Source organism: Somniosus microcephalus, chromosome 4 (assembly GCF_052327205.1).
Source record: "Somniosus microcephalus isolate GS21.2 chromosome 4, FLI_Smic_1.0, whole genome shotgun sequence".
Taxonomy (NCBI): domain Eukaryota; kingdom Metazoa; phylum Chordata; class Chondrichthyes; order Squaliformes; family Somniosidae; genus Somniosus; species Somniosus microcephalus.
In genome coordinates, this window is record NC_140990.1 from 286,795,696 (window position 1) to 286,822,066 (window position 26,371).

Sequence of the window (26,371 nt, forward strand, 5' to 3'; positions counted from 1 at the left end):
GGCCGACTGTTTAGAAGCTGTTGCAACAGGGTTTGTTGCCAGATACGGAGCTCAAAAGCTCCGTATGTTTCAACATTAGCGCTGGTTTGTCTGGCAGTTTTGATGGGACGGCAACAGCTCGGTCCCGTCGGTGCCGGATACCACAAAGTTTCCTGTACCCTCAACAGTTACTCCAGGCAGAATTAATGACTTTGAAAGTAGACACAGAAGTCCTAGCCAGGCTTAAAGGGTACAAAAACAGTAAATCTCTAGGGATACACGGTATTCATCTTGGCGTGCTAAAGGAGACTAGGGAGATTTGGATGTAGATAACAAATTGGTTGAGGAGTAGAAAACATCAGGTATTTGTTAAAGGAGTTAAGTCAGGGTAAATGGGAAGAACTGAGTTAACCGAGAGAACTGCCATAGGAAATGGTATTGGGACCAATGTTCCCTCTAATTTTTTTTGGTGCGTGGCTCCCTTAAATTTGCTGCACGCACGCACTGTATCTTTTCCAGCGGCAGCAGCTGGTGAGCGGCCTGTGCGGGACCTCCCGATTGGTGCGTGGCTGCGAATCTTAGGGGTAACATTGATTGGGACCACTACTGTTTCTAATTTACATTAATGACAGACTCAGAAACCTAATTCAAATTGGTCAAATTTGCAGAGGATTAAATAAAAGGGAAGGTTCGGATATGAAGGTTACTATGCCTTCTTTTAAAATAAATTGTTGTGCAAATGTACAAAGCAATAATGCCACACATTAGGAACACTAACCTTATAAAGTGGACGTCTAACATCAATGGGGCAGTTCTGAATGACTTCATCTACTACTTCTGAGATGGGCTGTGTGAAATCAGGATTTGCAAACTAGATGGAGAAGAAAAGCATTTTGTTATGTATTAGTGATCAACCTGGAGAATATAATTCATATGTATTGTGATTGTTGAAGACTTGCAATGAAAATGCATGAAGTACGACAAAAACAAAGTTACCTCTGGGTGGAAGAAAATTTCAGGACCCAAAAATCGCTCATAGCCTACATCAATGGTGAATTCTTTCTTGGAGATGGTATTGACTCCAGTATACTGTTTGATCCATTTAGCACCATCTGTATCATATTTGCTGAACTCTTTTACCAAGTCTGGGCAGACATAACTAAAGCGTTCCTTTAGTTAGGTAAAACATTAAGCAGAAATAAAACAAAAGTAAGCAAAAATAGCTACACACTTAAAACTACAGTGTCACATAGTCAGTCCTTACAAAAATCTAACACCACAAATTCAAGGTTTACATGTAAACATTATTGTTTTAACCAAGAGATTGCTATATAATAATGCAATAGTTAAAAATACAAATCCTTACCATAAATATTCAAATGTAAGTTTAAATGAAACATAGCAGTGCTTTGCATTGCAATAGATGGTTTGCTATATAAATAGGGATGCTTAATTTGAAATAATTCTGAGATTGCTCACTCAGTCCAGAGCATGAGTTTAGATTCATGCTCTGGACTGAGTTCGTGGATCTCAGCTAGGGTGGGAGTAGGGTTGTTAAAACTGGCCTCAATAACACTGAGCTGAGTAAAGGAGAGAAAAAAATGCCATGACTCCCAACCTTTATTATTCAGTGAAAGTGCACGTGTGGCTGTTGGGTGAGGAAAGCTTCAACTTTGGATTTCAGCCTTTTATGGTCCAATAGTTTGCAAAAACTCACCACCTAGGCTCACACAAAGAATAGCCAACTTGGGTGAAACCTAGGACAGTTCCAAGAGATCTAGGAATCATACCCCAGCTCAAGTCACTGCCCTCAGGAGGAGAGGGGAAAATTGAGGAGGAAGAAAAAGAGACGGAATTTGTCCAAAAGAGTTATTTTTTACATAGTAAAATAGAATTGGAAACAAGCTCGCAACGTCATCCTAAAATGTGAATTTCCTAAAAAAAAGTTTATAAACTGAGCTCTCCAAAATTTCTGTTTTATGGGCTTATGCAAACATATTTAGTGAAGCAAGAATTGTTCCCATTCAATAATGAGGGCAGCTGAACTCAGATTGTTCAGCCCAGTTTGCTTGGGCATTCCATCCAAAAGCACCACCTGATGTTGAAGTTAAGCTATCCTAGTCAGATCACACACAGGAGAAATGTTAACATTTCTCAACTATTGCAGATTGAAATCTGAAAAATTGCAATATTCAAAGTATATTACTGTAGACTGACAGCTGCATACCAGTATGCCAATTCTGTCAACCATACATGTGACAATAAACAATTCTATAAGAATGATGCATTACTTATGTATTGATAACATGTGCATTCCAGTACCACAACACAAAACACTTTGCAGATAATTAGTACCCGTGGTTTACATTTGGAAAGGCACTCTTTATCCATTAAGGTAACTTAAATAGATTCTTAATCGAACTGTGACTACAATGAAAATCCAGGTTAATTTTCTTGCTGCAGTGTCTGTATAGCGACTTGTGCGAAAAATACATTGGCCTGTAATTTCCGATAGGAGGCTTCCTGCGTGCGGATGCCTCCTATTGGGGAAAAAAAAAAAAATCTACGCCCTTACCCGAGGGCTCCCGAGGTGCGGCCAATTCCGATCCTGGGCCTGTCCACAGTCGAAATGTGCAGGGCCCACGTATCCCAGGGGCACATGTGGTTCGCAAGTGTCCCTGGGATCACGTGGGCCAGGCGAGCCAATAGGAGAAGGGAATCTCCCTTCATACTTTTGACAGACCTGTCAAAAGTATGAATGGAGATCACCCCAAAAACACAAAATAATAAATACATTTTAAAAAAACCATCACTTTTTAAAATGAGTTAAAATTACATTAAATTAAATATTTTAAACAAAAGTTTAATTTTTTGAAAAAATAATTAAAGTTTTTTTACAGGGCTAAAAATAAACTTACCTTTTTTAAAAGTATTTTCAAATTATAAATGAGTGGAAATAAAAAAAAAAAACTTTTTAAAACTCTTATGCTGGCAAAAGCAGGCCATACACCTGCTTTTACCAAGCGTAAGATTTTTAAGTGTTTTCAGCGGGCGGAGGTTCTGCAGAAAGCGAAACTCTCCACCCAGAGGCCCTTCTCCAGGGCAGGCGACCGATCTGTCAAGGGGATGCCGGTTTTCAGCGCATGCACAGCTCGTACACACCCATAGGGATCGGAAAATATGGGCCATTATCTTTAAAGTTTGCTTGAAATATGAAAATATATTGCTACTATCTGCAGAAACAATGAAGAGTTACAGTCTACAGCAGATTTTCTCAGAGCAAAGCAAATGTAACTAAGGAATATATCAAATACTGCTGACTTTTTAAATGAATGTTAAAATGAGCTAATTATATTATAAAGTTACCATAATGCTAAACTGTGTATAACATATACACCATTATACTGATAAGTTTACATTTAAAGTTCAGAAAATGTGCAAACAAAAATGCTTCAAAGACTTACAAGGACATATTTGCACTCATCACTTCTGTAACCTTCTAAGCAATGACTTGGTATTGCATTCCTAAAAGTGGTTAATATTTACACACTATTCCTGTTAATTGTCATTTATTTTTAAACAGGGTATGGGGTGGGGTTAGAGTAAATTAAATCATCCAGGAGTTGGAGTTAATTAAATAAAATAGCACAGGAGGTGCTTTTTGCTTGAAAAGCATTCAAATTAACTGATATTTTAAATTAAACAACTTTGACTTAAGAGGAATTGGCTGTCGCAATTCCACTTTAGCAAATTAGTGTGTGCAAATTGAGAGTCCAAAACTATTTTCTGGTACTAATGCTTATTTTACTGCTGTTAGTTGAAAGTTAGTTAAATAAAGCTCATTTACTGATGACAAAAAACTAAGAGATGACTAAGTATAGGTTACCATGGAATAGTGGACACTAGGCCTACTGTGCCACATGAGGAACAGACAAATGCTTGCTCCAATAAACAACAATCTCAAGTTAGTGCATCAATGTATTAATAATTTAAAAAACTGGTATGACTGGTCACCCTAGAGTAAACTTGTAAAACCTCGTACTGGGTGCTGGTTTCAAGATGTGTGCTTGTTGATGGTACAGTCCTCTCAATATTTCTTTTTTGTGCTGACAAATGGCTGTTAGAAAACAAATGCCTGTGTTCCAATTTATCTTGTACACTGACTTTAATTACTGCCTTTTGGATGCTTACTCAGTACCCAACAGTTCAACAATGGTTGGCCTCGGCAAGCTGATATAATCCTGGTCCTTTGACTTATACCACTAAAAGGAAGCACAGGTTCGCTACAGAGAACCCCAAAGGCGATAGGCTTAGAACAAGTTTTAGCTGGGAACATCATGACATCATCCATGACTTTTCCAGCCTGTTCATTACTTAAAGCTGTAAGATTTATTTGTTCTTTACTTCTTTACCCAAGGAACAACAAAACCAACAACAATTACCATGAACTACAACAACAGGATACTGCATATAAAATTATGAAAGTCTGCTGCTCATAATACTCAAACAATATAAAGGAACTTCTCAGCCATGTTAGCTGCTGTAGCTTGGACTCATAGCTACAAAGAGGATGGGAAATGAGATGCGGGGGACCTTGATGTCTTGGGATTGGGTTGGCCGAGCTATGTAAAGTTGGAGGCTTGCGCCTCAGCTAGTGATTGGTACATGTGAAATAGGAGAAGATCCTCAAGAGGAAGAAACAGCTTTAAAATGTTGATGGGGTGGGCAAGAATGAGGAGGAAGTAAATCTGAGAATGTATTTTACTACAACTTGAACAGTAAAAATACAATGCTCAACACTAAAATAAAGATTAAAAAAATTTAAGGATACATTAATTCTGTAAAAGTTTTAGTTGTTGCAAAGCAGAAGTTAGTGTATAACTTTGGAGTTGGGTCCTGACCTGGCTTTGGAGCAGGGTAGTGAAAGACTAGCTGGAGGAGGTAGTTCACTGTTTGGGTTCAACACTGCATGAAGTTTAACTACAGTGTAGTTAAAAATGTGTAAAAAGTGCTCAGGAGTCACACTAGATGTCCTTGACACATTAGAAACTTACCCAGAGTCTCTTTAAATGTTTTGAGTGTGATAACTCTAAGCCATTAAAATTTAATGGCCAGGAGCAATGCCCTTCTGATCTGACAAGCTAAACTGCAGTCAGGTAACAGAACAAGGCACTGCCAACTCCTTAATGTATTCTGGGCTACTGATCCAACATCAGTAACTACAGTAGAACTGAACTATAACAGACTTGCCAGCTTAGTGCAGTTATACTGTAATTACTATACTGTAATTCAGCATATGAAATATACTGGTGTCCCAAACCTGGCGTATGCAAGGACCAGAACTGTTGAACATTGCATAATGAATTCTAGTACAATTAGCTTCAATTGAAAGTGTGTTTTTTTTAATTTTTATAAAAGACTGATATTAATTTTTATTCAGAAGTACTATCCATTCCAAATGAAGCAATGCTCTTTTATAGCTATTTATATATCAGTATTTGCAGAAGTTTTCTTTCCCCCTTACACCCAAACCTTTCCATTATTTCTGACTTGGATTTCTGTTTTACTAATCCTAAATCAGCCCAGCGTCAGTCAAGTAGCCAGGATCATCAAAATCAATGTTGAATTAGGTAATAAACTATTAAAAGCTGCTTTTATACTCTTTTAAATTGAATTCCTGGAACCCGGAGGCATTATACCGACTCCCAGTGTTGTATGATGTTAAGTCAGTCAGTTTTCCCATAGACTGGCAGTAGATTTGTAGATCCAAGGGATTTAATTGCATAAGCATTGGGAGCTGGCTCCCAGAATCCAAGTTAAAAGAATACAAACACAGCTGTAACAGAAAGAACGAATTTCCATTTATACAGTGACTTACCACATCCTCAAGATCTGAAAGTGTTTCAAATCAAGTTAATTTGTTTAAAATGGTAGTCACTGTTACATAGGTAAATTGCACCCAAGATCCCACAAACAAATGAGGACACCAGGAGAATTAAGTGTTCTTTTTCCAAACAGTATCCTAGGATCTTTTACATCTACCTGAGCAGGCAGACAGCGCTTTAATATCGCTTTTAAAAGACAATACCTCTGATAATGCAGCACTCTCAGAGTACTGTGCTGGAGTGTCAACTTAGATTATGTGCTCAACTCAATGCTTGAGTGGGGTTTGAACTACAACTTTTTGACTTGGGTGAGAAAACTGCTAATTGAGCCAACCTTAGCCCAAGGTGTGAATGTCTGATCTGCAATCAGCCTGCTGTTTTTGTGGTAGTAAATTTCTATCAGCTTTTGACAGATTCTCATACTCTGATTATTTGTACTCCAGACTTGACAATTCCAATGCTCCCCTGGCCAGTCTCCTATCTTCCATCCGTCATAAACTTGATCTCTGGAATTCCTTCCCTAAACTTCTCTGCTTCTCTACCTACTGCTCCTCCTTTAAGGCACTCCTTAAAACCTACCTCTTTGACCAAGCTTTTGGTCACCTGTCCTAATGGGCCGTATATTCCGATCCCTACGGGCGTGTACGCGCAGTGTACACACCCGTAGGGACATCTGTCAAGAATGCTCTGGAGAAGGGCCTCTGCGGGCGAATAGTTCCGCTTTCGGGAGACTCTCCGCCCGCAGAAAACCCTTAGAATTCTTACGCCTGGTAAAAGCAGGCACAAGGCTTATTTTAACCAGGATAAGAGTTGAATTTCTTTTTAAATTCACTCATTTATCATTTAAATATACTTTAAAAAAGGTAAGTTTATTTTTAGCCCCGTAAAAAAACTTTATTTTCAAAAAATTAATTTTTGTTTGATATTTAATTTATTGTAATTTCAATTAATTTTTAAAAAGGTAATTTTTTAAAAATGTATTTAAAGTTTTACAGTGTTTTTGGGGTGATCTCCATTCATATATTTGACAGGTCTATCTGTCAAGTGTATGATGGGAGATTCCCTTCTCCTATTGGCTCCCCATGGCCTATGTGATCTCAGGGACGCTACGAACCGCATGCGCCTCTGGGATACGTGGGCCCTGCACACTTGGAGTTTGGAGAGGCCCAGGATCGGAAGTATAGGTGCCTTGGGAGACCTCAGGTAAGTTGGTAGATTTTTCCAGGTCGGAGGCCTCTGCATGCAGGAAGCCTCCGATTGGAAAATACTGCCTAATATGTCCTTATGTGGCTCGGTGTCAAACTGTGTTTGATAACGCTCCTATGAAGTGCCTTCCGACGTTTTACTATGTTGAAGGCACTATATAAATGCAAGTTGTTGTTGTTACTGTACCTTTACAGCCTTTGCCGTTTCCAGGGACTGTTCTGGGGGTATTCCCACCTCTCGATCTCTCAAAATTTGTTGGATGAAGTATGTAATATCACGACCAGCAATTGGAATGTGTTTAATGCAGCTACCAATCACATACCCTTCAGCCTTTAAGGGGAAGAAAGAAAAGTCATGTTAAAGATATTTAGTCCAGACATCTAAGCACTTGGAGGTAGTTCAAAACACCTGAAAACCCCACAAGACTCTTTCAATATACATTCGCATTTACTCCAATTTTGGCACATAGATCGTGGATCATAAATTAAAACCACTTCAATTTCAAGACAATAGAGATGTTATCAATGAAATGCAATGGGGGAAATAAGATACTTGTATGAAGTGCACACTATCCAGAAGACTTTATGTTCTTAGTTGATCTCCTGTGGTGTCATCATAGTTATAAACTGTACACTACTTACAAATATGTTGGCATCACTCCTCAACTCAGTGGAGGATTGATGACATGTAGAATTGGAAACAATCTTCAAATCCCTCCATAATCTTGCTCCAACATACCACTGCAACATCTCATAGCAAGGAATTAAAAACAGCCCTGAAGTATTGGGACGGAAATCTGCTTGGCAATAAACCAATGAACTGGGCAATCAATTGGGCCAAGAGTCAACAAAAACACCTCAGTAACAATCAGGTGAGGAATCAGGTCGCCATGGCAATAAACTCCTGGTTCTCAGCAATAAAGAAACGTAATTCAGCAACGGAATGAGCGAATGTAGGCAACTGAGACTTAAGAGCAATTTATTTTAAAACGAGAAGTTTGTATGAATAACAATATGGCACAAATCAGCTTATAGTGTTTGAATGGTTGCTGTCAGTTGCTCAGGAGAGCTAGGCCTGAATGGTGTTGGGAGACAGAATTAGGATAAACAAGGAGAAATGGTCACATGGGCAGAATAGGTGAACGAGAAGTAACCATATGGAAAAAGATGTTTAAAAAAAGTTTGAAAGTATTTTAAAGTGTGACAGAGGGCTCGACACCCAAGCGTGATCGATGGTTACAATGGAAATGGCTTCACACTAAAATCACGACACACCAAGTAAAGCTAAATGGTCAGGAAGTGCATGCATGCTGTATGTAAAACTTATGAGTGTTCTGGACATTTTACACGCAGATAGCACCCTCTGGTGGTAGCTGTTGTATAGCAGTGATGTTCTGGACTGATGGACCATTTTATATGCAGATAGCACCCTCTGGTGGTGGTTATCGTGTTAGCAGTTTGTATGCAGCAAAAGTCATTTGACCTTTCTTCCTGTGTGAGAGGTCATTCGACCTCTACCTTTCTTCCTGTGTGACTCAGGAAGCAGAATCCCAGGAAGTAGAATTCCAGGAAGAACCTGCCTTGAGTAATGGAGAATCTGCCATGAGGGGTTCCATCCTCAATTCAATGTAATCTGATTTCATATGTTAGGCCAAGCGCAATATCTGTGAGTATCTTTGTTTGTTAGCATAATAGCAACGTTGTCAGAGTAGTATTTTTATAACACTATGTTTATAAAAAGTTAATATTTAATAGTTGCAGAAGTTAGTCCAAATGTTAGTTAGTTATACAATTAATCTATTCTATACAATTAATCTATTCTACTGTTGTAAATATGTTTATATCTTATGTAATATCAAATGTATAGTACTCAGTTTATGTCCAAAACATACTTTGTCTTTGTTTACAGTTTCACAAATTTGTTCAAGTAAAGCTTCAAAACAGCAAACGGCTTCACGAGGAATTATTTTGAGTAAGTGTTTAACTTGCTGGATAACTAGATAGGAGCACGTCTAGCGAGGCCAGTACATACAGAACTATAGACGTTTATAGCATAGAAGCTGACCATCTGACTCAGTGTATTTGTGCTGGCAAGAGCAATCCAAAATTAATCTTACTGCCCCGAACTCTACCCCTAGCTTTGCATCTTTCACTGCTTAAAATATTTATCCAATTTACCTTTAAAAGTCACGACCTCAACCACTCATAGGAGCACAGGAAAAGGAGTTGGCCATTCAATCCCTCGAGCCATTCAATTAGATCATGCTCTTTCGAAGAGCAATCAAGTTAGTCCCACTCCCCCGCTCTTTCCCCATAACCCTGCAATTTTTTCTCCTTCAAGTATTTATCCAATTCCCTTTTGGTGGCTACTATTGAATCTGTATCCACAACCCTATTAGGCAGTGCATTCCAAATCCTAACCACTTGTGTAAAAAAGTTTTTCCTCATAACGCCTCTGGTTCTTTTGCCAATCACCTTAAATCTGTGCCCTTTTATTATCGACCCTTCAGCCATTGGAAACAGCTTCTCTTTATTTACTCTATCTAAACCCTTCATGATTTTAAACACCTCTATCAAATCTCCTCTTAGCCTACTCTGCTCCAAGGAGAACAACCCCAGCTTCTCCAATCTATCCACATAACTATAATCCCACATCCCTAGAACCATTCTAATAAATCTATTCTGTACCCTCTCTAAAGCCTTCACGTCCTTCTTAAAACGTGATGCCAAGAATTGGACACAATACTCCAGCTGGGGCCAAACTAGTGTGTTATATAGGTTTAGCATAACTTCTTGGATTTTGTATTCAATGCCTCTATTTATAAAGCCCAGGATTGCATACGCTTTATTAACTGCTTTGTTAACCTGTCTTGCCACCTTCAAAGATTTGTGTACAAACACCCCCAGGTCTCTCTCTTCTTGCATCCCCTTTAAAATTGTACCATTTACCTTGTATATTGTCTCCTCATTCTTCCTACCAAAATGTGTCACCTCACACTTTTGTGTTGAATTTCATCTATCATGTGTCCGCCCATTCCACCAGCCTGTCTATGTCCTCTTGAAGTCTATTACTATCTCCCTCACTGTTTACTAAGCTTCCAAGTTTTGTGTCGTCTGCAAATTTAGAAATTGTGCCCTGTACCCCCAAGTCAAGTCATTAATGTATATCAAAAACAGCAATTGTCCTAGTACTGAACCTTGGGGAATGCCACTGCATACCTCTCTCCAGTCAGAAAAACAGTCAGTCATTCACCACAACTGTTTCCTATCCCTTAGCCAATTTTGTATCCATGCTGCTACTGCCCCTTTTATCCTATGGGCTTCACTTTTGCTAACAAGCCTAATATGTGGTACTTTATCAAACGCCTTTTGAAAGTCCATATACAGATCAACTGTACGGCCCTCATCCAACCTCTGTTACATCATCAAGTTAGTCAAACACGATTTGCCTTTAACAAATCTGTGCTGGCTCTCCTGTTTTAATCCATGTCCAAGTGGTTGCCAATTTTCTCCTGGATCATTTCTAAAACTTGCCCACCACTGACATTAAACTGACTGGCCTGTAATTGCCAGGATCATCCTTCTCCACTTTTTTGAACAAGGGTGTAACATTTGCAATCCTCCAGTCCTTTGGCACCACCCTGTATCTAAGGAGGTTTGGAAGATTGTGGCCAGCACCTCTGCAATTTCTATGCCTTGCTTCCCTCAGCAACCTAGGATGCATCCCATCCGGACTAGGTGAATTAGCCACTTTAAAGTACTGCCAGCCTTTCTAGTACCTCCTCTATCTATTTTTATCTCATCCAGCATCCCGGCAACCTCATTTACCACAGCTTTGGTAAAGTATTCTTCCTTGGCCAACACCAATGCAAAGTACTCATTTAGTACCTCAGCCATGCCTTCTGCCTTTTTTTTTTTTTAAATACTCGTTCCTGGGATGTGGGCGGCGCTGGCAAGGCCATCATTTTGTGCCCATCTCTAATTGCCCTCGAGAAGGTGGTGGTGAGCCGCCTTCGTGAACCGCTGCAGTCCATGTGGTGAAGGTACTTCCACAGTGCTGTTAGGGAGGGAGTTCCAGGATTTTGACCTAGCGACGAAGAAGGAACAACGATATATTTCCAAGTCAGGATGGTGTGTGACTTGGAGGCGATGGTGTTCCCATGCCTGCTGCCCTTGTCCTTCTAGGTGGAAGAGGTCGCGGGTTTGGGAGGTTTGTCGAAGAAGCCTTGGTGAGTTGCTGCAGTGCACCTTGTAGATAGTAAACACTGCAGCTATGGTGAGCCGGTGGTAGAGGGAGTGAATGTTTAAGGTGGTGGATGGGGTGCCAATCAAGCGGGCTGCTTAGTCCTGGATAGCGTCAAGCTTCTAGAGTATTGTTGGAGCTGCACTCATCCAGGTTAGTGGAGAGTATTCCATCACATCCTGACTTGTGCCTTGTAGGTGGTGGAAAGGCCTCCACAATAGATCTCCATTTAGCACCCTAATCAGCTCCACCACAGCGCTGACAAACCCTTTATTGTTAACTAGCTGGGGAGCCCCGCGTTGCGAGGGCAATTTTGGTCTTGTACTGTCTCTTTGCCCCTCGTATTTCCTTTTTCACGTCTCTGCAGTTTTTATATTCAGCCTGATTCTTCCTTGCATTAACAAGCCCCTTTTTCTGCTTCATCCTACTCTCTAACTCCTTCAGCATCCAGGGAGCTCTGGCTTTGGTTGCTGTCCCTTTCCCCCTTGTAGGAATGTACCTAGACTGTACCCGACCCATCGCCACTTTAAAGGCTGCCATTGCTCCATTACATTTCTGCTTGGCAGTCTTGGACTCCAATTTATCCGGGCCAGATTCCTCCTCAATTCGCTGAAATTAGCCCGCCTCCAGTTAAGTATTTTTATTCTAGATTGCTCCTGGTCCTTCTCCATAACTAATCTAAACCTTACGACAACACGATCACTTTGTAAGCTGTTAGATTTCTTATTGCATATGCCTGAATTTTTCTAAATAGCCGTGGCTATTTTTTTGGCTATGGGTTGATACACTTCCTGTCCTGGCAATGTAGCATCGTAAGCTCAGTTCTCAATGGCTCTGGTGGAGGGAGTGAATGTTTAAGGTGGTGGATGGGGTGCCAATCAAGCAGGCTACTTTGTCCTGGATGGGGTCAAGCTTCTTGAATGTTGTTGGAGCTGCACTCATTCAGGCTAGTGGAGAGTATTCCATCACATCCTGACTTGTGCCCTGTAGGTGGTGGAAAGGCCTCAATTTAGTTTGGCTCAATTGGTAAAATTTGGCACTTATAGCTGGCCAAAAATCTTTAGTTACCGTAACGATTATCCTTAAATCATACAATTGTGAAAGAAGTCTAGCTGATCCACTGTGACATTGCTAATGGATTGTATGATGTGCTGTTTTATAAGGGGATTATAACATACATCGCTCATTGAATTATATAAGGCGAGGATTATATTTCTGTTGCCCGTATCCTAACTCACACCAAGTCCCGTTCACCCATCACCTTTGTACTCATTGACTTACATTGGCTCCCGGTCCGGCAATGCCTCAATTTTAAAATTCTCATCCTTGTTTTCAAATCCCTCCATGGCCTCACCCCTCCCTATCGCTGTAACCTTCTCCAGCCCCTTCAACCGTCCAAGATCTCTGCACTCCTCCAATTCTGGCTTATTGCACATCCCATGCCTTCAACTGCCTAGGCCCGAAGCTCTGGAATTTCCTCCCTAAACCTCTCCTTCCTCCTTTAAGACACTCCTTTAAATCCTACGTCTTTGACCAAGCTTTTGGTCACCTGTCCTAATATCTTATGTGGCTCGGTAATGCTACTGTGAAGCACCTTGGGATGTATTACTATGTTAAAGGCACTTTATAAATGAAAGTTGTTTTGTTATTTATGTCTAGATAGCCTTTTCCTAATGAGCATAAAGAGGTTGCTTAGAGAAAAGATATCATCTGCTACAGTATAGCTGTGTGAAGTCCCTTTCAGGCCAGAAAGTGTAACTGAAGCAGAGTAGAAATCAGATCTTTAAACTGTTAACTACTCCCTTAAGGCAAGTGCTCTAAATAGACTGACCCTGGTGTCAAGTAGAAGTTAATTGTTGCTGCTCAGTGAAGTTTGTCTTTAGATTGACATCTGCAGGTAAATACTCAGCTCCTCCCCTTAGAGGAGCAAGGCTAATCAAGGTCAACAGAAATCAGCTGGAAATGATTGCTATTTAAAAGATTGTTCAGTTGTGGCATTTTGCAATTTCAGGAAACTGATACTTGAGTCAATCAGGTACACAGTAAAATACACTATGCATGTTTGACAAACAAATTCTGACAAACACACTAGACACTACGTTTACTGTAGGCATATAGTGTCGATCATGCATGCCCAATTCCAGACATCTCATTGGTATACGGTAACTATGTGACCGTGAATACATGAGCAATCACGTGGTTACCACGGATCAGTTACCAAGGTTCTGCCCTAAATCTATCTCTGCAGCCTAGTCTGGCTCTTGTCTCTCTCCCTCTGCAATGCCAGCTCAAGTTCTCAGATACAGGCCACCCAATTCCTTTGTTGGGGTTAGTACAGCTTGCTACACTCGGGCTTGTAACAATTGTGTGGACCCAGATGCAATACAGGAAACTCTCTGGTATCCGGCACCGGACGGGACCGGCGTGTTGCCGGCTGATTAAAAATTCCGGATGACGGAGAGGGTTATCTACCGAGGCTATTTTTAAACGAACAAAGAGTCAGATTCCTGTTATTGAGGTGTTCGGACTTCTGACAGTGCCGAGTAGTGGCAGTTTGGAGAACTACTCCCACTGACTAACTCGGCCACCGCGGGAGACTTGGACTCGGCAACATTTCCAGTTATTGAGGTGTTTTCGGAGTATGAATTTTGCCGGTTAATAGAGAATTCTGGATATTTAGGTGCCGTTTAAATGAGAGTTTCCTGTATCAAGTTAAGCCTGTCCAAGGCCAAGCCTGGATACAGCACAGCAGTGAAGCTTCCCCTCAGTCAGCTGGGCTCCTAGAATGACTCTTAACCTCCTTGTTGGATTCAAGTACCACCCTTCCACCATGAGAAGTGACGAAAAAAGAGGGGGGGAGAATTTAAATTTATTATTTATAAAACTACAATCAAGAAACAAATACCCTAAGTAACAATGACTCAAGTTCTTACTTGTTCTGGGAAGAGACTGGACTTAAAACAGGATATGTAAAAATTTACCAATTAATTTCTCGCAAATAGGATTGAAAACCAAACATTACTGACATTTACTTCACCGTTGCTGGGTGTTTCTCTACAAAAAGAAATTCTCAACTCTTTGGACAGTTGCCAAGTCAGTGGCCATATTACTTCCTCTTCTAGTGTCCACCGTTCCTCTTTTCATTCTTTCCGCTCTTATTTATTTTATTCACTACTCCCTCTCCAGTTTATTTCCAGCTGGTTGCTTTTTACACACCCCCTCCTATGCTAGCTCCCATTGTACTTGTACAGAAAGAGAATTTTCCTTGTGAGCAAAGTCAGAGATAAGCTAGTTAATAAAAGATTTACATTTCATCTTTGAAGGTTTTGTATTGATGTATGTATTGGCAGCAAAAATAAATTACCCTTCCATAAAGGAGAAAAAAAAGTCAGTTTTAATCGGTCGAGTCCACAAGACAATAAACAGCAAGTTATAAATCTTACTCCTGTTAAGTAAATTTTGTTGTAGGTTGATTAGCGACAGAAAAAAACCTGTAAAACACTATGACAATTAAAGATATACCATCAGAGTAAATACAGCACTGTTATTTTCACAAATTCCTTTGCTTGCAGTCAAAATTGCAAAATTTAATTTAACAGGCTTTAAGCTGATCATGGACCATGACAAGTGTAACAAATGGATTTGCTGGGAATTGCTGGACAGGTTTTCTGAGATCAACTGTCCTTTAAACCACAGGAAATTACATCACTCCCACCGGAAAAGCAGTCCACAGCAGTTCTCGGAAGAACAATATTTTACTCGTCAATACCATTTATGGTGAACTATCAAGTAGTAAGGAAGGAATAAAAGCAAAGGACACTTGTATTTGGTAACATTAGCATTTACATTATGGAAAGCAGATTCTCTAATTATTTAGTTGAGTGGAACATAAGCTTTATAATCAAACTATAGAAAATAAAGCTAGTTGGATAATGTACGATGAAGCCAATGAGAAACATGCTCTTAACAAAATTAGATTTTGAAACTACAGTAAAAGGAACAATAGCCTAGAAATTTGACCCGCTGCGCCTGTTTGGGTGCTAAAAGGCTTTCTAAGCCTCCAATATGGTGAGCAGGAAGCGCATGCTCATTAAGAGTTGAAAGTGTAGGCAAACAAATAGGTGTGCAGGGCCCACGCCTGAAACAGACGTTAGGACCTTTGCATATTTAAATAAGGGGCAGGAATTCTCCCAACTCCACATTCAAACTACACAGGCCACTGCTCTCTGCTTCCCCTCCCACCCCCCCCAATCGTGACCTCAACTTTCTTCCAAGACCCTTTCTCTTCACTATCCATAAAGTAATATGCATGTGGCTGAACAACTCTGACCATGAGGAGAAAGGTAAAATTGGAAGCAAATACCTTGACTCCAACCATCGGCTACTCGACATCCAAGATTACACATTTAACTTGTGGAAAACTGTTGGCATGAGTCTGCATGCTTCCACTGTTTGGAACAGTGCATCAGCACACCAAGCCACTGCACCTATATTGCAGTATTTGAATTAATTAATAATGGATATTAAGAGCCAAGAGGCCTTTTAATACTACCATTCTGAGCTGCGGGTCACCCTTCAAGAGTGACTAGCCACTGGCTTGAAAAATCACTATGAGGATAAGGTAGCCCAGAAATATTTTGCCAGGCTGGTTGCAATTTCTAGTACTAACACATTTTTGGTTTAGACAGACTTTGAGATCATACATTTTGGTACAAAATGCTACTCAGCAAAAATTCACTTCATGCGTAATAAAAACTGGACAAGCACGCAACATTACTGAGCTGCTGGGATAGGTGTTGGAACCAGTACTTTTTTTCTCTTACCGTCTTTATGCTCTCTACTGGATAAAAAATCAATTCCTGGAACTAGATATTTGAACGAGCTCCACAACAACCAAATTAAAAACAATTTGAGGAAAGACTATGTGGTGGCTATGACATATAAAAATCAATTCTAATCACTGCAGAGAATATTAAATTCATGGCAAAAATGAGAAATTTCTATTTTCAGCAGTTATTACCATGTCTATAATACAAAAATTGCAGATACCAGTGAAATAAGTAAACATTTAATTCTCCAAGACACATTTGGTAGCTTAGTCATCAATCTTTCATTCAACCACTTCAGTTTTTTTAGTATGTTGCTTTTTATGTTAAAACAGTGGTTTTCTAACTTGTGTGTGAGCACGTGGCGCACCCCCTGGAAACAGACACGAGCCAGGGACCCTCATCCTAACTTCCAAAAGACATCAACTGCCCAAAGAAAAACAGTGCTTTCACAGCAGAAAATATCTTTATGCAGCAACAAATGACTTGCCAGTAAACTGTCAACAAATTCTTAAGACACTATGTTCACAGCACATACTGTAATGTGTCTGGCTCTCAATGGAGAGATGCCCAATTACTTTACAGACCTCAGTTTGCAAATCTATGTTAAAATACAAGTTACAAGGCAAATACAGGTAAGTGCTACATGCCTTTTTAAACTTTTAGCATTCTTACCCTTAACTGGAGCTCCGTAAACATCTAACAGCAGCAGCACTAGAATGTTACAAGACAAGAAATCCACTGAGCACATCCACTCCACAGCAGGAGGGAAGATATCTACCAGTCTTAAAGAAAATGATCCTGCTCAGTTTTCCATATGTTCTTCATCTCTTTCCTTACCTATCCCCTTCCAGTCTCAGCTATACATTGGCTAATACAAGAGACTCTAGCAGGGCTAAAACATCAAATCTCCACGTTGTGGAAAAGATGCTCTGCGGAGGATTTTCTCTGCCTTATAATCTAGGAATACTGGAGCTAACTACAGTGCTCCCACAAATGTCCCAGTTAAGATCAGTTCAACTAAGCCATACTGATCAAGTATTGAACTGGAATCTCCCTAGTCTGTATGGCTTTTAGCCATTGAGGGAAGCCATCAAATTTTGGTTAGAAAGTACAGTGCAAAAATCAGCTAGTTTTACTGTTCAAATATAGAACTGAATTTCAGACAATATATTTCAATTTGTAGATTGTAAGGCAGACTTTGATGCATTTTGAAAAACACTTACCACTGGAATGACGTGAGTGACACCATCCCCACTGTCTATAACTGCTCCAGTCAGTGTCCGCTCTCCAACTTGTCGAGATGTCCATGAGGCAGCTAAGGCAAGGACAGCCTGAAGATAAACCAAAAAGCGAATGGGTTGCGTTTCAATCCTAAATTAAGTATATTTAAAAAGAATTGTGCTCTAGTTAACATTAACACTAATTAAGGGTATGAACTATAAGGTGCTACAAAAACTTAGCATAGGCTTATTTCTTCTAAATAGTAAGGTTTAGATTTTCATTGTTCATGTAGGAGGAATATGAATTTAGTACTTTTTAAAATTTAAGCAGCCCACCTAATCTTCAGGAAGTTATTCATATACCATTGTAGAAAAAAGACAATGTCATTTAGATTCTTCTGGCAGCATATGTTAAGGAAGCCAAGTCTAACAGCATCTGACCAAGAGGGAATGACATATTTGGCAAGTCTCTGATCAGGGTGAGATTCGGGTGGGGGGGGTGGGGGTGGGGAAGAAAAGACAGACGTGCAAAAAATGCAAGAAAGAGAAGGGACTTTGTCAGGACAATTACATTATGTGCCCAGAATGGATTTTAGGCCTTCTAACCTATGGAGTTAAACATCTGCTTTAAGATAAAACAAACTGGGAGAGTATGACTGAATGGGTATTACCTATGGATGGTTGGTGGGAGGGGTGGCAAAAGAGAAGGAAAGGAAATTATGAGGAATTTCAGATTGAGCAATGTTATTGGAAAAGTACATCAGATTGGAAGTAGAACCACAGTGAAATAGAAGAACTATGGAATCCAGTTGCCTTGAAGGATGCAACAGTCAAGAGGAAACTGTAAATGGCTGCTCAAAATGCTAAGCTGGATCAAGTACTCTACCTCTGGTTTCACACAGCAACAGGGAAATGACACACAAATGACAATGGCTTTATCCTACAGGAGAAAGCATTGGAGTTCAAGTCAAACTCAAGATGGCTACAATAAGGAAAAAGCACAACAGTGTAAGGCGGCTGTCTAGCTGCAGGGAGAAACAACTCCTGGAATGTGAACACCTTCAGAGAAAATTAAGAAAAAAGACAGACTTGTATTTATATAGTGCCTTTCACGACCACCGGATGTCTCAAAGCACTTCACACCCAATGAAGTAATTTTGAAGTGGAGTCACTGTTGTAATGTGGGAAATGTGGCAGCCAATTTGCGCACAGCAAGGTCCGACAAACAGCAATGTGATAATGACCAGATAATCTGTTTTTGTTATGTTGGTTGAAGGATAAATATTGGCCAGGACACCGGGGATAACTCCCCTACTCTTCTTCAAAATAGTGTCATGGGATCTTTTACGTCTACCTGAGAGAACAGACGGGGCCTCGGTTTAACGTCTCATCTGAAAGACAGCACTTCCGACAGTGTAGCACTCCCTCAGCACTGCATTGGAGTGCCAGCCTAGCTTTGTGTGCTCAAGTCCCTGGAGTGGGACTTGAACCCACAACCTTCTGACTCAGGAGAGTGTGCTACCAACTGTGCCACAGCTGACAGAAAATAATCAAGACAGAAATCTTCAACTGTGTTAAGTCAAACCTATTCTACAAAATGCTACCCAGCAAGACAATTGCTGCATGTGTATTGTTGGCAGCGCTAGGGGACAATCAGAGCGAGGATCATCTCCCAACCCTATCAAGGAGCCACACCAGTTAAATGCATAATGTGGAAAGGGGTCAAGCCTTGATGTTTCAAGATTCCTATCCTCAGCTCTTTTCTGTTTGCTACAAGGCATTGGATAAATATCACATAACTCAGATGTATTTGTTCTCAATTCCCATCATGCACGAAACATCATTTGCGATAGAAGACCAAGGCCATCTTGATCATGGACAGCAGGCTCGCAAACTCTGTAGATAAGTCCTTTCACATAAGAGATGCTAGGAATTTATTTTCCCTCCCCAACATAGCACTACTCATGGAAGAGCCTATTGATCAGAACCTACTGATGAAATATAACAGGAGATACCAGCAGCAACTGTATTTATTCCTCTTCAAGATGGTGAATAAAGAAAGTCTGATGGAGGAACTAAAGCCACTGTGAAGGACCTCATTGGCATGGAACAGCAATCCAGAAGTAATTTCTCAGCAATTGTTGAAAGTGGCTATGGCCCAATATCCAAACATTATTGCCACTGAATTTGAGTCTGTGAGTTTGTCTCAGAGATAGAGATGGCCGACTTAGCATCAAACAACAGAACTAGGTACAGCGTTGCTGGGTGCAATGAAGTGGAAGATGGCGACATCAGGAAATACAAAGAGTGAGGCAAAGAGTCAGGGGAAGAAAATCCCAAGGCAGTGAAGCTATCTTAACAATGGAACTGTTGTGCTCAATGGAACAGCAAAACCAAGTTACAACCAGACATCATGTTCCTGAAGCAGCATCTGACATGGCAGAATCAAAATGGGCATCATTACGGTCAGTGGAATCTCTCAATTTTTCTAATCAATACATTACTGTGCTGCAAATTTTTAAGTAGTTAAATATTTGCACTGAATAACTGATTAATCATCTTTAAAAAAGGTGCACTAAAAACAAACATTAAAATTATGCTATTCAAATTCTGGTCTACTGAATGGGTCCCAGTTGATTACTTCGTAAAGCAGAGTCCCAGTGCAAAAGAATCTCACGGAAATAGCACAGTAACACAAACATCTAGCAACTTAACAATTGATTTACTGACACTGAATTATAGAAGAGGAGCAAAGTTTCACCTTACCTGGACAGCAATGTAAAGGCCTGGCACATTGAAGGACTCAAACATGATCTCAGCAGTATATTCTCTGTTTTCTGGAGTATTTAATGGTGGTTCAGTCTGTTGAAGATATCATTCAAGCCTTTTAGCAAACTGTAGCTGAAGTATTGTATTCATGTATTTTGTGCGCATATAATTTAAAAAGCATTACAACAATTTACTTCAGTACTTGGACTATAAGAGAAACGGTTGTTTTCTGTGATATCTGGTCAATGACAACTCAATAAAAGTTACTAGATTAGAAGGCTATCAAGATTAACAATTTTGTCTTGTCTAATTTCACAAATATCTATGGAACGTCTGCAGTATTATAATTTTAAGAAATGACACACAATTCAAGGTTATTATACATCGAGTAAGTCTATTTGCTAACCAACTAACTGGTTATTTCAGCACTCATACTCGCAGAATTTCAGTCTTACCTCAGCACTAATACTCAGTTCCTAAACAAATCTAGTTCTCTCAACAATGACAGTAGTGTCATTTTCTTAATGACTTTCCCCATTAAAAAAGTTCCAATGATTAAAAAATGAATTTTTTTTTTGGATCATCTATCACTTTCAGCCTCCTTGGCTCAGAACATGCTCTCACGCGGACCTGCGAGGGGAGAGGCGGGAGAGGCTGATTTAAACCGAGCTGCGAGAGCGGGAGAGGCGGACCTGCGAGAGGAGAGCCGGGAGAGGCTGATTTAAAACGAGCTCCGAGAGCGGGAGAGGCAGACCTGCGAGAGGAGAGCCAGGAGAGGCTGATTTAAACCGAGCTCCGAGAGCAGGAGAGGCGGACCTGCGAGAGGAGAGAGAGAAGTAAAAAGTAATCGAAGTGTGACGTCACCAGAAAGCAGGTATGTGATTGGTTGGTGAGTATTTCTTACTCACTTCTTTCCAAACTTAAATTTTGTGCTTTAGTTTCCAAGGTCTCTGCTGTGTAGCGGGGACTGCTGGTAAACAAGGGCCCTTGAGTATATCATTTAATTATAGTGTAATTGGTGGGATTGATTTGATTTAATTTAATTTGAATTAATTAAAGGATAAGTCATGGCAGAACAGCTCAGTGCCGTGGTATGCTCCTCCTGCACTATGTGGGAAATCAGGGACACTTCCTGTGTCCCTGACGACCATGTGCACGGGAATTGTATCCAGCTGCAGCTACTGGCAGACCGCATTGCGGCGCTGGAGCTGTGAATGGATACATACTGGAGCATTCACGATGCTGAGGACATTGTGGAAAGCACATTCAATGAGTTGGTCACACCGCAGGTAAAGGCTGCACAGGCAAGAAGGGAATGGGTGACCGCCAAGCAGAGTAGTAGGCGCAGGCAGGTAGTGCAGGGGTCCCCTGTGACCATCGCCCTCTCAAACAGATATACCGCTTTGGATATTGTTGGGGAGGATGGCTTATCGGGAGAAGGCAGCAGCAGCCAACTTCCTGGCACCATGGGTGGTTCTGCTGCACAGGACGGGAGGAAAAAGAGGGGTAGAGCTATAGTAATAGGGGATTCTATTGTAAGGGGAATAGATAGGCGTTTCTGCGGCCGCAAACGAGATTCCAGGATGGAATGTTGCCTCCCTGGTGCAAGGGTCAAGGATGTCTCAGAGTGGCTGCAGAGCATTTTGGAAGGGGAGGGTGAACAGACAGTTGTCGTGGTGCATATAGGTACCAACGATATAGGTAAAAAACGGGATGAGGTCCTAAAAGCTGAATATAGGGAGTTAGGAGGTAAATTAAAAAATAGGACCTCAAAGGTAGTAATCTTAGGATTGCTACCAGTGCCACGTGCTAGTCAGAGTAGAAATAGAAGGATATTTCAGATGAATACGTGGCTAGAGGAATGGTGCAAGGGGGAGGGATTCAAATTCCTGGGACATTGGAACCGGTTCTGGGGGAGGTGGGACCAGTACAAACTGGACGGTTTGCACCTGGGCAGGACTGGGACCGATGTCCTAGGGGGAGTGTTTGCTAGTGCTCTAGGGAAGGGTTTAAACTAAACTGGCAGGGGGTTGGGAACCTGAGCAGGGAGACAGAGGAAAGGGAAACAAGGATAGAAGCAAAAGACAGGAAGGAGAAAAGCAAAGGTGGCAGTCAGAGAAATCAAGGGTTTAAATCAAACATGGCCACAGTAAATAATAATGCTAAAAGGTCTAAGAGTGTTTAAAAAAAAGCCTGAACGCTTTGGCCTAGAAATTGGGTTGGGGCGCCAAAGTGGCGCAAAAGTCGCCTGAGCGCAGGATTTAGCGCAGCGATCGGAGTAATACCGATCGCCAGAAATTCAGTTTCAGTGCTCCTCGAGGGACACGGGGCGAGGCTCGAGGCGCTCCGCATCCCTCTTAGGGCGCTGAAACTGATTATCGCAGCGCCACACGCTGCGGTACTGCAGGCCTTCCAACCGCTGTTAAGGGGGAGGTGCCTGCAACAGCGCGATCCCTGCTCACGAGTGCCGGCAAACGAGCCCGGCACCAAGGAGAAGTGCCGGGCTCTCGGGAAACAGCCGGCAATGCCGCGGGGGGGGGGGGGGGGTTAGGAGGCCGGGGATGGAGGCGCTGGCAGGCAGCCGCCGAAAAAGCAGCCGCCCCGCACCTCCACCTTAACTTGCGCCGCTGCCGGCACAGTAAGGCCCCGCGAACCGGGCGCGGGTAGCGAACGGCGCAACTGCAGCGTTCGCTACCAAATATCGCGAACGGGGCGCTGCGCACACCGATGACGTCATCGGTGGCGGCGCAGCGCAACAGGCTAACACCACCATTAGCGCCCCTCCTGAATATCGTGGGAGGCGCAGCCAGTGGTGCAACAGCCACTGCCTGCCTCTTTAGGCGCGAACACGTGGCGCTACTCACCCAATTTCTCCCCCTTTGTGTCTTAATGCGAGGAGCATTCGTAATAAGGTGGATGAATTAGCTGCGCAAATAGAGGTAAACGGATATGATATGATTGGGATTACAGGGTGACCAAGGCTGGGATCTCAACATCCAGCGGTATTCAATATTCAGGAAAGACAGGCAAAAAGGAAAAGGAGGTGGGGTAGCATTGCTGGTTAAAGAAGGGATTAACACAATTGTAAGGAAGGATATTAGCTCTGATGATGTGGAATCTGTATGGGTAGAACTGAGAAATACCATGGGGCACAAACCGTTAGTGGGAGTGGTATACAGACCCACAAACAGTAATGCGGAGGTTGGGGATGGCATTAAACGGGAAATTAGAGACGCGTGCAATAAGGGCACAGCAGTTATCATGGGTGACTAAAATCTACATATAGATTGGGCTAACCAAATTAGTAACAATACTGTGGAGGAGGAACTCCTGGAGTGTATACGGGATGGTTTCCTGGACTAATATGTCGAGGAACCAACTAGAGACCAGGCCATCTTAGACTGGGTATTATGTAATGAGAAAGGATTAATTAGCAATCTTGTTGTGCGAGGCCCCTTGGGGTGGAGCGATCATAATATGATCGAATTCTTCATTAAGATGGAGAGTGAAGTAGTTGACTCAGAGACTAGGGTCCTGAATTTAAATAAAGGAAACTACGATGGTTATGAGGCGCGAGTTGGTAGGATTGATTGGAGAATGTTACTGAAAGGGTTGACAGTGGATAGGCAATGGCAAACATTCAAAGATCGCATGGATGAACTACAGAATTTGTTCACCCCTGTTTGGCATAAAAATAAAACAAAAAAGGTGACGCAACTGTGGCTAACAAGGGAAATTAGGGATAGCATAAGGTCGAAGGAGAGGACATATAAATTGGCCAGAAAAAGCAGTAAACCTGAGGATTGGGAGCAGTTTAGGATTCAGCAAAGGAGAACAAATGGATTAATTAAGAGGGAGAAAATAGAGGGGGACAATAGAGTATGAGAGTAAGCTTGCAGGGAACATAAAAACTGACTGTAAAAGCTTTTATAGATATGTGAAAAGAAAAAGATGGGGGAAGTCAAGCATAGGTCCCTTGCATTCAGAATCAGGGGAATTTATAATGGGGAACAAAGAAATGGTTAAATACATACTTTGGTTCTGTCTTCACAAAGGAGAACACAAATAACCTCCCAGAGATGTCGGGGAACATAGGGTCTAATGAGAGGGAGGAACTGAATGAAATCAGTATTTGTAGGGAAATGGTGTTAGGGAAATTGATGGGATTGAAGGCCGATAAATCCCCAGGGCCTGATAATCTACATCCTAGGGTACTTGAGGAAGTGGCCCTAGAAATAGTAGATGCATTGCTGGTCATCTTCCAAAATTCTATAGACTCTGGCACAGTTCCCATGGATTGGAGGGTAGCTAATGTTACCCCACTATTCAAAAAAGGTGGTAGAAAGAAAACGGGGAATTATAGACCGGTACGCCTGACATCGGTAGTGGGGAAAATGCTAGAGTCCATTATAAAAGATGTAATAGCAGAGCACTTGGAAAACAGTGACAGGATCGGACAAAGTCAGCATGGATTTACAAAAGGTATATCGTGCTCGACTAATCTACTGGAATTTTTTGAGGATGTAACTGGTAGAATAGATAAGGGAGAACCAGTGGATGTGGTGTATTTGGACTTTCAGAAGGCTTTCGATAAGGTCCCGCATAAGAGATTAGCGTGTAAAGTTAAGGCACGTGGGATTGGGGGCAAGCTACTGACTTGGATAGAGAACTGGTTAGCAGACAGGAAGCAAAGAGTTGGAATAAACGGGTCTTTTTCCGAGTGGCAGGCAGTGACTAGTGGGGTACCGCAGGGATCGGTCCTAAGACCCCAGCTATTCACAATATATATTAATGATCTAGACGAGGGAACTAGATGTAATATCTCCAAGTTTGCAGATGACACAAAGCTGGGTGGGTGTGTGTGCTATGAGGAGGATGACGAGAAACTCCAGTATGATTTGGACAGGTTGGGTGATTGGGCAGATGCATGGCAGATACAGTATAATGTGGATAAATGCGAGGTTATCCACTTTGGTGGCAAAAACAGGAAGGCAGATTATTACCTGAATGGCAATAGATTGGGAGAAGGGGAAGTGCAACGAGACCTGGGTGTCCTTGTGCACCAGTCGCTGAAGGTAAGCATGCAGGTGCAGCAGGCGGTTAAGAAGGCAAATGGTATGTTGGCCTTTGTAGCGAGAGGGTTTGAGTACAGGAACAAGGATGTCTTGCTGCAGTTGTACAGGGCCTGTACATCGGGAGAGCATCGGACCTGGGTGTGAGCAGTGAGGTGAGGCGAGGCGGAGCTTAAAACCGGCAGCGACCCGAGGCCCGACCAGAGCATCGGACCTGGGTGTGAGCAGTGAGGTGAGGCGAGGCGGAGCTTAAAACCGGCAGCGACCCGAGGCCCGACCAGAGCATCAGACCTGGGTGTGAGCAGTGAGGTGAGGCGAGGCGTACCAATTCAACAGCAGAGGAGAGAGGTAAAAAGTAATCCAAGAGTGACGTCACCAGGAAGCAGGTAAGTGATTGGTTGGAGAGTATTTCTTTCTTCTTTTCATTACAAGCTTAAATTCTGCAGTTCCTTTTCTAGGGTCTCTGTGCTGTAGTGGGGACAGTTGGTAAACCATTTAACTGGTGTAATTAGAGGGATTGATTTAATTTAAATCCAATTAATTAAAGGGGATACTAGCATCTATAATCGGGTAGAGGGTGTCCATAACTAACAATAAAAAATTTAATTAATTACATAGAATGGAGCAGGTGATGTGTTACTGTTGCGAGATGTGGGAGCCGGTAGACCCCATTGAGGCTAACGGTGATTACATCTGTGACGAGTGTCTGCTGCTACAGGATCTCCAGCTCCGTGTTGATGAGCTGGAGTCTGAGCTTCAGACACTGCGACACATCAGGGAGGGGGAGAAGTACCTGGACTCTGTGTTTCAGAAGGTGGTCCCACCTATGAAGTTAATTAATTCAGATGTAGCCCATGGTCAGGGACAGGACGGTGTGACTACGAGCGAGGCAGGTACGGGGATCCAGGAGGTAGTGTTGGAGGAGCCGCAGCCCTTGCTCTTGCCCAACAGGTTCGAGGTTCTTACTCCCTGTGGGGACGGGAGCAGGGACTGCAGGGAGGATGAGCAACCTGGCCACAGCACCATGGAACGGGTGGCCATTCAAGAGGGGGGAGTAAATAGAAATGTTGTAGTGGTAGGGGATAGTATTATTAGGGGGATAGATAGAGTTCTCTGCAGCCAAGAGCGAGAGTCCCGTAGGCTGTGTTGCCTACCCGGTGCCAGGGTTA

At 41.9% G+C, this 26,371-nt stretch overlaps 1 protein-coding gene across 4 annotated transcripts in view; it reads right to left on the minus strand.

The window, feature by feature from the left end:
* Positions 1-26,371, minus strand: part of actr3 (actin related protein 3) — a 79,631-nt gene that overhangs the window by 10,240 nt on the left and 43,020 nt on the right. For all 4 annotated transcript variants that reach the window (XM_085986583.1, XM_085986582.1, XM_085986584.1 and 1 more), the window contains 5 exons: positions 20,128-20,223; positions 17,365-17,472; positions 7,257-7,400; positions 976-1,149; positions 758-850 (listed from right to left, as the gene is read on the minus strand). In XM_085986583.1, the coding sequence (XP_085842709.1) occupies positions 758-850; positions 976-1,149; positions 7,257-7,400; positions 17,365-17,472; positions 20,128-20,223 (615 nt within the window). The remainder of the gene's footprint in view (positions 1-757; positions 851-975; positions 1,150-7,256; positions 7,401-17,364; positions 17,473-20,127; positions 20,224-26,371) is intronic.